At 33.9% G+C, this 13,853-nt stretch overlaps 1 protein-coding gene across 1 annotated transcript; it reads right to left on the reverse strand.

The window, feature by feature from the left end:
- Positions 1-11,193: 11,193 nt before the first annotated feature.
- On the reverse strand, positions 11,194-13,561 carry LOC135222240 (uncharacterized). Its single transcript, XM_064260362.1, has 4 exons — positions 13,438-13,561; positions 12,917-12,999; positions 12,608-12,659; positions 11,194-11,941 (listed from the first exon to the last, which is right to left on the reverse strand). Exons 2-4 carry the CDS (start codon positions 12,977-12,979, stop codon positions 11,571-11,573), a joined length of 486 nt encoding a protein of 161 aa, XP_064116432.1. The 5' UTR covers positions 12,980-12,999; positions 13,438-13,561; the 3' UTR covers positions 11,194-11,570.
- Between the last annotated feature and the right edge of the window lie 292 nt (positions 13,562-13,853).

The following is a 13,853-nucleotide window of genomic DNA, read 5'->3' on the forward strand; positions in this document are numbered from 1 at the left end:
AATCTTTTCTTTTCCCCCGGAACGAATTTCCTCGCACAATGCATCAGCTGGCTGAATAAAATATGAGTAAAGTGAGTAAAGAGGCCGTTTGCGCATAAAGGGAATGAAAGAGACGCAACAGAATCTGGCTCCTGGGAGCTCCAGACTCCAATAAAGCTCCCGGGGATGAAATATGCCTTAATTTCTTCCCCTTTATGAGATCGTGAGAGAATTTCGGTTTAATGTCGAAATGTAGGATCATACAATTCATTACTTGCTGAAACATCAAGAAAATATATACGGAAAAACGTATTGTCTGCCATTTATTAATAAAAATATCAGTGTTTTAAGAGGTCCACTATAATAAGAAAAGGTTGCGAGCTCTTGTATAATTTAAAAAAAACCCTTTACAAAGCTTTCGAACCCAGGGAAGTGTTCGGAAGCTTTGTACAGGTTTTTTTTTTATTATACACGAACTCGCAACCATTTTTATTATTGTGGACCTCTTGAACAATTATTATACTCAACTAAAAATATTAATGTTCTAGTGCGTCGAAGGGCATAATGCAAAATCTCATCAACTAAATATCCTAAGTCATATCGATGCATAAGACTGAAAAAAAGACGATATGTTTGGATATATAATAAAATTTGGATTATTTTATTCATTTCAGAAAGCAAATCTTAAAACTATAAGAGCTGCATGTCAGTAAATATAGAATTTGATATCAGTTCAATTCGATGTGTGTTGAAGGATGCGAGGATGAAAATTTGTCAAATTAAATTAAAAAAAAATCATATTTCATGGAATTCATTATGTTGGATCATGAATGGAATTCATAAAACATATATTTAATTCATTATTGAAATATGTGTCAATGTCATCTGCTTTTCACTGAAGTGTATAGACTTTTTATTAAACCAAGGAAGAACTTTCATTTGTTAAATTCATATTCTGTATGCAGGTTCTGTGTTCCTTTGTTTCCATGCTTGTGCTTATTGTTTCAGAATGCACATCAAGGAGATTCGCTGTGCCCTGAATCCTAATCACAAGTATGAAAGAATTGTTTAATGGCAATGATGATGAGTAATTGGATTCCCGTCATGTATTAATAAGGCCTAATATTATCATTATTAACCTTTTTTTCAGAATTTTTCTGATATCTATAAATACTGATAAATATGTTCCTCTCTCTCTTTCTCTCTCTCTTCTCTCTCTCTCTCTCTCTCTCTCTCTCTCTCTCTCTCTCTCTCTCGCTGGCATATATATAATTATATATATATATATATATATATATATATATATATGTGTGTGTGTGTGTGTGTGTGTGTGTGTGTGTGTGTGTGTGTGTGTGTGTTCTTTCTCTACTTCTTATATTCTTAAGACTCATTTTTTGCAAACATTTACCACCGGAGGCCTTGAACCCAGAAGAGAATTGACTTAATCATTAAGCTTTCAGTGTAATAGAAATGTGTTGATATTTATTCTAAATATAAGCAAACTCATGATAAAGTTTTACTAATGGGACGAGGAAGAGAGCAAAGAGTTGAAATAAGATTATCAAATATATCTCCCAAAGTAAACAGATGGTGAATTACTAAAAAAACATTTTCCCAATTCATTTATTTTTGTAATATATATTGCCAGAATGTGATTGCAACACCAGCAAGAACTAATTAGTCAATCAATTGTCAGTATGTAATTCTTTTTCGTTAAGTATTATTATTAAATAAATTCTTTTTTTTATTTGTTAAACCTAGCTTTGTAAGTTTCACTTGTAGTTTGACCTCTTCTCGAGTATAACAATTGTTTGTTTGTTATTATCGTTCGTGTTTGTTTTTAGCAAGGTTGTGTGTGTGGCCCCTCCCCTGTGGATAAGGGGGTTGACTTCTTAGCTTCTGTGAGGAGTACGGTTCTCGGGACCTTTTCAGATGCAGAATACTTTTTCCTTGCTTCGTGAATGAAAAGTGCTACAGTCTCTTGCTTCTTCGTGGTTGCATCTTCTGTTGGAGAATTTCCCTTATCTTCAGGATCTGAGGATAGACACTGCATGCCCGCTTTCTTCAAACTGGACGATCTCTTTAGATTACCCATCTGGAGGTCCATTGGAATTCACCGCACCACCTTTGGTTCAGTACTAAGGCCAGGGGGGGTCTCCCTATCCCATGGTAAGGTTCTGATACCTTTTAAACTTTATTGATCACGGCTGTGATTCTTTAGTGGCTCTTCGACTGGGCCCGAGTTGGTTAACCACCTGTGGTACTACTCCTCCAGAAGTGGAGGATTTCCATATTCTTCGAGGAGAATTGTTAATAACGAAGCTTATTGGTGATAAGTTCGGCTTATTTAAAAATTAGCCTGTAAATCGTCAGGATATTCTTTCTTTACGATCTCCTCCTCCTTTCTGGACCCCTTTAGTTTCGTTTGAGTGCGTTGGTATTCCTATCTTAATTTTGTATACTTAATTTATTTCCTGCTCTGTAGAGGTTCAGGTGTAATTTCTATCTGTTTATTCGTGTATTAAATCTATGGCTTTTCGTTGTGTTTGTTTATTCCCCCCTTGAATTCATCCTTGTACTTTGAAAATTGAGTTTTGGTATGATTCTACCCTATTGTGGACTTCAAATCGTTGTTATATGGATACTTGAAGTGGATGTTGATTGATGTATTTTGGTGACGGTAAACCGAGCCGTTACCATATATATATATAAAATATATACATATATATACATACATATATATATATATATATATATATATATATATATATATATATATATATATATATTACCCCTCCTGAGAGAGAATGAGGGATATAAAATTTACCTCTTCGAGGTATGTTGGTAGCCATGGCCTTAGAGCAGTAAGGCACTGAGTGACACACTCTCTCTCTCTCTCTCTCTCTCTCTCTCATCCAACTACCTGGCATATCACAATTATCTCAGGTAGCTAAATCAGACTCGTGAATTAAAAAATGCATTTATTTAAGAATAAAAGGATTACCTAAATTAATCAAATTCTCAAAGAACAAAATGGTTGACTGAACAAGTTGAAATTCAAAATCCAAATAAGACACCGTTATTCAAATAGAATACCCTAATAACCCTAATAACCCTGGGGATCAGACCAAACCCGTCCACTCCTTTGTCTACAATAATTAGACATCAGTCATAAAAAATAGGCAACTAGGAAAGTCATAAATCTGTTTATGATTAACACCACTCCATTAAAGGAAATTCCAATTCCAGACTTCCCAAATCAATACCAGTCCTGCCAGAAAAGTCTGTTGAAAAAAAGGAAAGGAACCCCACATAAATAAATTGAAAATAAACCAAAATGACATAAATCAAAAAGTCATATGGAAAAGGACATCTCTGAAATAAAAGTTTAAAATACAAAAAGACAAAACCACACTCGGGCCTAAAAGTAAGGGGGTTTCACACGGTCAAACATGTTCATGAACACGTTTGACAACATGATGTTTGAGAGTATGTTTGAACGTGTGAAAGGGGTAAACATGTTGAAACAACGTGTTTGAATGAGTTGGAACGATGTCTGATCTGGTCTGACTTTTGTGGGCGGAGCTTGCTGGTTCGTGTTTAAAGTTTGAACGTCTGAACAAGCATCAGTCTCCAAGCGCCATACTTATTCAATTCTCGAGGTGGTAACATCTTTAAGCAGCTCCTTCACTGACAAACAGACTTTGCTATTTCCAAGTAAAATTACAACATGAGTGATGTGTGCGTCGTTAAAGACAAAGAAAGAGAAATTATGGTTGATTTCATAGAAATATATTGGAAACACCAAGCACTGTGGAAGGTAAAATCTAAAGATTATTTTAATAAGAATTTAAGAAATATGGGTATCGAGGAATTACATGCAAAACTAAGAGAACTTGACCCTCACTGCACAAGGCAGGATTTGACCCAAAAAATCAACTGTCTTCGTAATTCCTTCAGAAGAGAACTACGAAAACTTGAAAGCTTCAAGAAGTCTGGCAAATCACCTGATGACATACACCCACTCTCTCTTATTTTGAAGACTTGATGTTCATTTGTGACCAAGAGTTACAAAGAGAAAGTACATCAAATTTGGATTGTGTTGATGAAGGGTTGAGTTGTATAGTTTTATCGTTTTATCTATCTATATATCTATCTATCTACCTACCTATCTATATATATGTCTAATTATGTATTTTACCTTATTTATTTACTTAATTGTTATTAATTGTCTAATTATATAGTTATATATTCATTTATTTATTTATGTATTTATTTATTTATTTGTGCATTTATTTATTTATTCTTTGGCATTGGGTAGATGATGTTAATCAGCTTTATGGTTACTTTGATATGAGGATTTAAAATGTTTCCTGACTTCTTATTAAATTAATTGCAAATTCATACAAATCTGGATCACAACATATTATTTTATCAAGATTCTAAATGGCCACCCTAATGGATTTCCTCTTAACGGTGTCTTTATGAGTAATGAATGGAGGCTTGAGCGCAATCACTATCCCAGTTGCCATCACCTCGTCTTGAGTAAAAGACATGTTGCTCCTTCTCCTCTTCGTGCCGACTGAGGTTGTCTGTCTCTTTGGTTTGAACGTGTAAAACCTCTTCAAGCATGTTGTGTTGGATGTTAGATGAGCGTGTTGAACAACATGTTTGGCCGTGTGAAACCCCTGTACCCATTTCAGCTGTGAGCACTAACACTTAAACAAAATAATACAGGCTATATACGGCCATTCCCAAAACAAGGCCACTTCTCCGACTTGGGTGCTTCTCCGTCTAAGTTATCTTACCCTCCCATAATGTAGGGGAACCGCTCGCTCGTACACAAGCACGAACTTTCTCGCAAGACACTCCCTTAATATGACGTCACTGATTCGTCACAACTTCATTGCCCTGGAACAGATGCGCGACGTCAAATACGACTCATTATCACACCCATAAGAATCTACCCAAAACCAGATCCTTGCTTCCGCTCATGCACGGACACAAACCGCTGTCTTTGCTTAGGCAGCAACTTTTCCGCTTCGCGCCTCCCCGCTTGTGTCCATAAGGAGTCAAAATGATGATACCTATCGTTTCAAAGAATGTCATCATTCATCACATCTGTCCGACTGACACACTACTGAATAAACATTTTATCTCAAAATGTGCCTGTACCGAAAGAATTATACTAATAATACTCATTTAATACTATTTAAATATATATATATATATATATATATATATATATATATATATATATATATATATATATATATAGATGTGTGTGTGTGTGTGTGTGCTACAAGCATTAAGCTACAAAAGTTTAATATGTAATTTGCGCTACTTCGTGAATATCATCGAAGGGGAATTATAAGTGATAAATGGCTTGGTGCATAAGTTGTTCGCACACTCCACAGTATGAACGAAAGACTTCCAGTCGATGCTCAAAAGCATTGGACCATCTTGATACCATATTTTATATATATATATATATATATATATATATATATATATATATATATATATATATATATATATATATATGTATATATATATATATGTGTGTGTATATATATATATATATATAATATATATAAATTACATATATATATATAGTATATATATATATATATATGTATATATATATACATACATATAAGCGAATGCCGCAGGAAAATGACAGGCAGAAGTTTAGTACTGAGCCCTTTCAAGTGTTTATTGAAGCATCTTCGGTGCACAAGGTCAACAAAAAGATCAAGAATACCAGATGATTAATTGTCGAAAGAGTGATAAACAATGACTATCCTGGATAATCCGGGATCACGCGATCACAAACTAAAACTGCAGACTTAACCTAGGAGATACGGAAGCTTAACCATACAAAATCCAACATCATACATAAAACTGAATATTAATTTTGTTGCTTATAGTTATGTAGTTATCGAATTTAAAGAAACCAAGACTTATATTTAGAACACATCCATTATTTGACTTTAATAAAACGACTCAATAATATTCTTTCTAAATCTCTCATATGCATGAATAATGCATTCGATATTTGACCAGTATATGTATATGCATATGTATATGTGTAATTATAAACATTTTTTCATCCGGTAGAGAGCTAATGGCACAATATCTCCACAGAGCTCTAAAGTTCCACATATGGATATCTAATAATGGCCAACTTTCGCTACTCCACAGCTGTATGAAATCGTAATTGCATTCCGTACCTAACTTTACATTCTTTTAGATACAGTGTTTTTAGCTATTTATAAGACTTTTTCTTCGTGTGGCGATTGCATTTGCACGACGACGAGTTGCGGAGAGGGAGAGAGAGAGAGTGCTGTATTTCCGTACCCTGTCACAATATCACTTTATTGAGACGACATCATTTCGTGACGGGATTAACGGAAAACAGTCTCTCAATATTTTACTCGAGTATTCAAGGTAAGGTTATATTTTCCAAAATATCCTACAGTGGCCTAATATTATCCACAAAAGGAAAATTCTTGTATTTAGATCTTTAACGAACACCTTAAGGATGTAAATAATAAGGTTATTTTATGGTTACAATACATATATATGTTTGTGTGTCTACACACACACACAAATCATATATATAATATATAATATATATATATATATATATATATATATATATACATTATATATATATAAATATAATATGTGTTTGTGTGTATACACACATGTATATATATATATATATATATATATATATATGATCTATATATATATATATATATATTATGTATATATATACACATATAATATACATACACACATACTCACACACACACACACACATATATATATATATATATATATATATATATATATATATATATATATATATATAAACTATAAGAAAGTCAACAGCTTTCGAGGTAAATATTGCGGAACTATTGCCTACCTCCTCCTCGAGCACTCAAACAATAAAGAAGGAGCGGGACGGAGAGCCTTAACGCAGTTACACAGTCTTTTTCGTGCCCTGGAAGCGTTGCAGATCGAAGGTAATTGCATTACAGCTCCGTCTTCTGAATAGAAAATTGATGTTTATGGACTATCGAGAGGCGAGTCGGAGTCAAGTTCAAGTACCCGGAGATACAAAGCAGTGCGGAAACACTGCTGCTGCTCCTGCTGCTGCTGCTGCATACAAATGCAATTTATGCATTATCATTCATAAAATGCAAATAAGTTTATGACGAGAATGGAAGAATAATGGAATATTAATTCCCCTTTGTTGAATTTCGTACCTCATTTGGACTCATCTTTTTGTCTGGGTATTTTCTGTTTGATTAGGGACTGGGTAGTTCCTCGTTGGACGAGTGGTTATCGGGCTCGGCTACCAATCCGGTGGTCCAAAGTTCGATTCTCGGCTCGGCCAACGCGGAATCAAAGGAATTTGTTTCTGGTGATAGATTTTCATTTCTCGATATAATGTGGTTCGGATCCCACAATAAGCTGTAGGTCCCGTTGCTAGGTAACCAATTGGTTCCTAGCCACGTAAAAATATCTAGTCCTTCGGGCCAGCCCTAGGAGAGCTGTCAATCAGCTCAGTGGTCTGGTTAAACTAAGATATACTTTTAGGGATTGGGTTCAGCATGAGCATATCAATTCTGCTATAGGAGATATAGAGCACCAAAACAAAAAACCTAACAGTGTGGATTCACTAAGGAAATTACTGATCTCATTCAAATGAGAAAAATAATTTTTCGTAGAAGAGCAGTAAGTCTAAGAAGGACTAATAATGCATTTATAAATAAGCAAGTCAGGTGTCTAAAAGACTTGTGATCTTTCCTACAAGAAAATAATTTGGTTTAAAACAGAAATGATCAAAACAGCCGTCAGCAGCACCAACACTGTAATCGGTCCCCATGGCGTACTTTGTAGATCACATAAATAACCTACGTGGTCGTTAAAGGTAGTTAAGTGTGAATTTGGGATAGCCTTGATTTACCTCCTGTGTAATAGTACCATTCGAAGATTAAATAAAGTCTGCATTCATAATACAAATGATAATTATTAACCTTTTTGGAAATTATAGTAATTTAAAAGTAACATTTATGTGATGAAAATTTACAGCTACCAATGTTACAAACTACCTACAAACCTAGGTAATGTATTGATCATTTTTCTTGTCATCATCTACAAATATCATGATACCTTCAAAGTTAGTGGTGGCCGGTAATAGTCACGGGAAAAAAATCACGGGAAAAAAGGCCATAATTTTGGCTACGAAAAAAGTCACAGAGAAAAAAGCACATTAATTTATGGGGGCCGCAAAGGTGGATACATATCGGGTTAAATCGACCTGGGAGTCGCTATCCAGGAAAGATTAATGTGACCTTTTTTTTCTGTGTCATTTACATGGATTTAAATTAGTATGGCCAGTCCTTAATCTAGGTTACAGCGAACTCAGTACATGTATGTATGTATGTATGTATCTATGTATGTATGTATACTTCTATCCTTTCTGTATGTTTCAGTTTAATGGAAAATTTTCTGCAAAAGTCTCTTTTGCAAGTTCATGTTATTGAAAAATAAATGTGCGATCATTGTTTGTGTGAGTGGCATAGATTTTTTTCACATGATTAGTCGGGTAACGAAATATAGAATAAAAATGCTGATATGATCTAATCAGATTGTAACACTTTTAGAAACGTCACATCTTGTGAAGAGAATATAAACAAGTGAGAAGAGCTGAAAGTGAGACGTCGATTTCGACATGCGAAGCTTGTGCTATTGCAGGAACCATTTGTTGTTTGACCTTTCAAGATCCGAGGGAGAGTCATTAGCGTGGACCAAAACGGAGGTAGGCAGTATTCTACTCTCCCGCGCTAATCGATATATCCCGGTGTCCTAGAAAGGGCAGCGAAGCTCAAACTTTCGCCGTAATGATCTCGCACAGTTGTGTGCTGTTAATTACTTTCATGGTGTTGTGGTCTATTATTGGTCAATAACAATAATTGGAAGGTGAGTACCCTTGCTTTAGAGCGCAGTGAGTCATTTCATTTGCCTCTTGTTTGACTTGGGGTCCTTTGCTATGGAGATATTTATCCGTTTATTCAGTTACTTGGAACTTACAGTTATCTCATTTCCTATCCTTTTCTGTTCTTATGTCCACTTATCGCCATTCTGTTGTATTGGAGCTAGTGATACAAGATGATAAATAGAAAAAGATTTTTTTTTTCTTTTTTTAGGGTGGGAAATTTATAATATTAGTTAACAAACATAAAAGGATTAATTTAAAGGCGCGGAAATTTGTAATGTTAGTTAATAATAATAATAATAATAATAATAATAATAATAATAATAATAATAATAATAATAATAATAATAATAATAATAATAATAATAATAATAATGTTAAAAAGAATGGCAGAATTAAGCTAGTTGATTTTATATATTGTTTTTTCCATTTTTCTTACAATTCCCTTCTCAGGCTCAGCGATGTTTCTGAGTAACTGGCCAATATTATATATTTGGAATTTTCAAAAATTATAAATTTCCAATATGAATATTGGCCAGTTAGTCAGAAACATCGCTGAGCCTGAGAAGCGAATTGTAAGAAAAATAGAAAAAACAATAATTATAAAGTCAATTCGCTTAATTCTGCCATTCTTTTTAACAGCATTTGCCTAAAAAAGGGCCTTCTACTAAAATAACAATGATAATAATAATAATAAAAACTATATATCTGAAAAGGGCAGTTAGACAACTGTCCTTTGGCTTGCCACCCCTTTTTTTTACAGCAGATATGTTGATGACACCTTTCTGCTGTTAGTTTTAAAGCCTGGGTCTGTTTTCTATTTTATGTTTTTTTTATAGCTTTGAAAATGGGATAGATGGTCCTAAAACGTCATGTGAATGAAGTACAATGAGCAAAGGAATGGTCCTTCTTCCCAAACTCGCTGCTATTCATTATCTATTAGGCTAAGTTTGAGACCCTGGCACGACGGTTGGAGCTTGGTCAGGTGACATTTTTGTGGTAAGGGGAGGGCCAAGTACTAACAAATACACTGCGCTGTTGTACCCATTTCCCAGGGTCAATAGGCCTCGAGTACTTTGAACTTGAAGTATTTCGAAGGCACTGATTATAGCAGAATGTACATTAATATATTTGCAATTACACAACATACTATCCAGCTTACTCACCTTGTATTACGTAGATTCGAAGAGACACTGTAACACATTGCTTCTTATGAGAGGTATAATCACCAACAGGCAACTACCAGCAGCCACACCCCACCCCCTCCGCCGCCTCTCACATCCTTTTTTTTTACAAAACACGAGAAAGATCTCACGTCCGTCGCACGCATCATCATCTATTATATATATATATATTATACTTATATATATTCTATAGTTATATTTATATATATTAATATATATATATAGATATATAAGTTATATATAATATCTATATATAAATCTATATATGTATATATATATATATATATATATATTATAATATATAATTAATATATATATATATATATATATGTATATGAGTGTCTGTGTGTGTCTTATCACATCACCGTGATTCATAAATAGTCATTAAGCTACAAATTTCTTTTCATATCTAATTCGCTGTACCTTGGAATTAATATATTTTCATATATGTTAACCGACGGGTAGTTTTTTTAGTTGATAAGAAATTCGTCGGCTCATTCGCTCCCATGAGCCGACGAATTTCTTATCAACTTAAAAAACTACCATATTCGGTTAACATATATGAAAATATATTAATTCCGAGGTACAGCGAATTAGATATGAAAAGAGATTTGTAGCTCAATGCGTGTATATATATTATATATATATATATATATATATATATTATATATATATATATGTATATATATATATATATATATATAATATGTGTGTGTGTGTGTGCGTGTGTGTGTTTTTGTGTCGTGTGTGTGCGTCTTGTTTGTGTGTGGTTGTGTTGTGTGTTATGTTGTGTATGCGTTTTTGTGTAACGGATACAGTGTTTAACTTTGTCTATATATATATATATATATATATATATATATATATATGTGTGTGTGTGTGTGTGTGTGTGTGTGTGTGTTTGTGTGTGTGTGCGTTTGTGTGTAACGCAAATATGGCCGAGACCAAATATGTCTAATTTTGCATAGATATTTCAATTAGACTAACATATTTTGATGTGATAATTGAAGCAACATATCCGTTTCCATATTTATTACCATATATTTTGTGAGAAGGCAAACAATATTCATTTCTTCGTTTACCTTCTTTTTCTCTACATATTCTCATGAATCAAATCCCTTCACCATAAATTTTAAAAAATAATCTACTTATTACAATAGATTTATCTCATGCCTGACAAAGATTATTCTTTTCAATTTACTTTTTGTTGCACTTATGAATTTTGTTCTTCATATATAAAGGAGAAACATTCCTCGTATTCATCATATGCAGGAAATAAAACATTCATCTCCAGAATTGAATTGAGTGAAAGGCTTTGTAAAAAAAAAAAAATCATTGCATGCACTAAGGGACAAAATTAGGATTCTAATCACGATGGTGTCTCAGTGATGTTTTCAAAGTGTAGGAAGAGTAACTATGTCATCTCTCCCACAGCAAACACAAGCGCCAGCGGTTGTGTCTTCAGTAATTCGTCCACAAGTGTCAGCGATTTTCTTCTCCCCTTGTAAACACTCCGTCCTGCAAGTGCCGGATTCACCTCTACGTCCACCAGTACAGAAGCTTTCCTTGCAGACTGGAAGTTTATCATCCCGCACGCAACAGACGCAAGGTTTGTCTGGACAGATTGTCAGTAGTTTGCAAATGCTTGGCTGAGCGGGGCAGTTGCCACGTACTTGAATTTCGCCTTGTTGACAACTCTCCCTGCAGACGCCCGTCCTGTCAGAAGAAGAATCGGTGCACTGGCTTTCACAGAGCCTTTCTTTAGCTGTGAAAGATCAGGGAATAAATAAGAAGTATTTATTAATAGATCATTTTCATGGTACCTAATTAATCAAATATCTGTATTAAGTGATGAATTCTATATTCATTATCAAATTCATTTAAGTGATGAGTGATATAAAGTCATAACTTACAGATTAAAATCTGCATAACAATTGCTGTCATTTAAATGTGTATTTATATACACGGTAAACGTTTTTACAAAGATTTTCTGAATCTATCATCTACTTAAATTACTACTATAAATCACACACTACTAACTACTCCTATTACGGCTAGTAACACTTTTCTAAAAGGAACTGAATATAATCTTTCAGATTATGCATCATGAAAACATAATCATAGAATTATCCTCTATACAACTACAGAAATCACTCAAACTTCTGCTACTGCATCCGTTATTAATGTTGGAACTACTTGCATAAGAAGCTACAAAATTGCTTTGATAAATTTGCATGTGAATATAAAAGAGGTATTTTCCTGTTTCGTGTGGGGCTGATTGGTTATTTGACAAAAGCAATCTATGTGAAGCTATTATCCTAATCATTTCATTGATTGTATAAAATATGTTATCACAATCACACTATTCTCAGGAATAATTTTAATCATCTCAAAGAAAAAGTTTACAAGCCATGGTCATGTATTTACTTACGTGGAGACTCCGTCACTTCTTCACCTATTAGGCTGATATTTTGTGCTGCTACCTGAGTAAAGAAGCAAATAGATAATTAGGAATGTAAGCTTTAGGTACGCTGATGAATATGAGTATCGTCTTTCTCTTGATAAGAATGAATATCATCGATATCATATGAATCATTTTGTTACTCACAACGATTTGCTTGAATATCGTTTGGAAAATGTGTTCGTGTGCTCTATCAACTCTGTTGGCAGAAGTTTAAATAATCTTTTATATAATAATAATCATAACAATAATTTTGTTGTTATTATTATTACTGCTTACCTTGGCAAAGTAGTCCATAGTAGTCATCAATATGAGAGCAATCAAAGGGGAAGTAGTCTTCATTGTAGTTTTAATGGGTGTGCCTAAAGGGGAAAATATATATGTAAACATTTTCTCGAATTAGCAACATAATTCAGACTTCCTTCTGGTTTACTTAGGAGCAGATCTTAAATACCAACAATACAAATGCTGACAAGAATAGCAAGAACATTTAAAACCTTGTCCTCTCGATCAGTGACGTGAAACATTGCGGGAACAGTCCTACTGCTATTTGTTTTGGCTTAAGAAGAACCGAGCAGCCTCGTAGGCCTAAGTTGAATTGTAAGAGCAAAATATTTATTTATAAAAATGAAAAATGGATATCCAACTTCTCAACGATTCAGGGAACACAGTATCAGACCAATTTCAGCTGACTCTGGATATCTAGATATAGAGAAATCATAATACACGGTCTACTTGTTCATAATGAAAATAGACAGAATATATTATACAAACACCCTCTTTTAAAATAGCGTCCTTACTTTGCTCTCCAAATCAGATTTGACGAGATATCCTGCAGGATCCGTATCCTCTTACTCCTTACTGAAGGGGACGTTGAGCTGTTCTGATGTCGCCTTATTTCCAACAGAGTATATTTATACCTCAGAACAAATCCCTCAGGCATTTTCTGTCATTGCTGCAGTAATTAGGTCCCCTAATTTGTTGGTTTTGACGAATTATATTCAGTCATTAAGCTTCGTTACTTTCAATCCCAAAGTCATCCTTGAAAATGTATAAGGAATGCAAAGCAACAGTTAAGTTTTAGAATAATAATCGTTTGGAGGAACGACAATGGTTCTCTCATTATTCATTATTAACTTAAGATGTTTGATTGGTGTATCTTTAAATGGAATCTCAATGAATTTAGGACATAAGGATCGTTGCCGCTTTCGACCTT

The sequence above is a fragment of the Macrobrachium nipponense genome, chromosome 3, assembly GCF_015104395.2.
Source record: "Macrobrachium nipponense isolate FS-2020 chromosome 3, ASM1510439v2, whole genome shotgun sequence".
NCBI lineage: Eukaryota > Metazoa > Arthropoda > Malacostraca > Decapoda > Palaemonidae > Macrobrachium > Macrobrachium nipponense.

Excerpts from the sequence above, each read along its gene's own strand:
- LOC135222240 (XM_064260362.1), bottom strand. The coding sequence starts at position 12,979 with ATGAAGACTACTTCCCCTTTGATTGCTCTCATATTGATGACTACTATG. Across the intron at positions 12,660-12,916 it reads CTATGGACTACTTTGCCAAG|GTAGCAGCACAAAATATCAG; the intron begins GTAAGCAGTAAT and ends TTCTTTACTCAG. Across the intron at positions 11,942-12,607 it reads AGAAGTGACGGAGTCTCCAC|CTAAAGAAAGGCTCTGTGAA; the intron begins GTAAGTAAATAC and ends GATCTTTCACAG.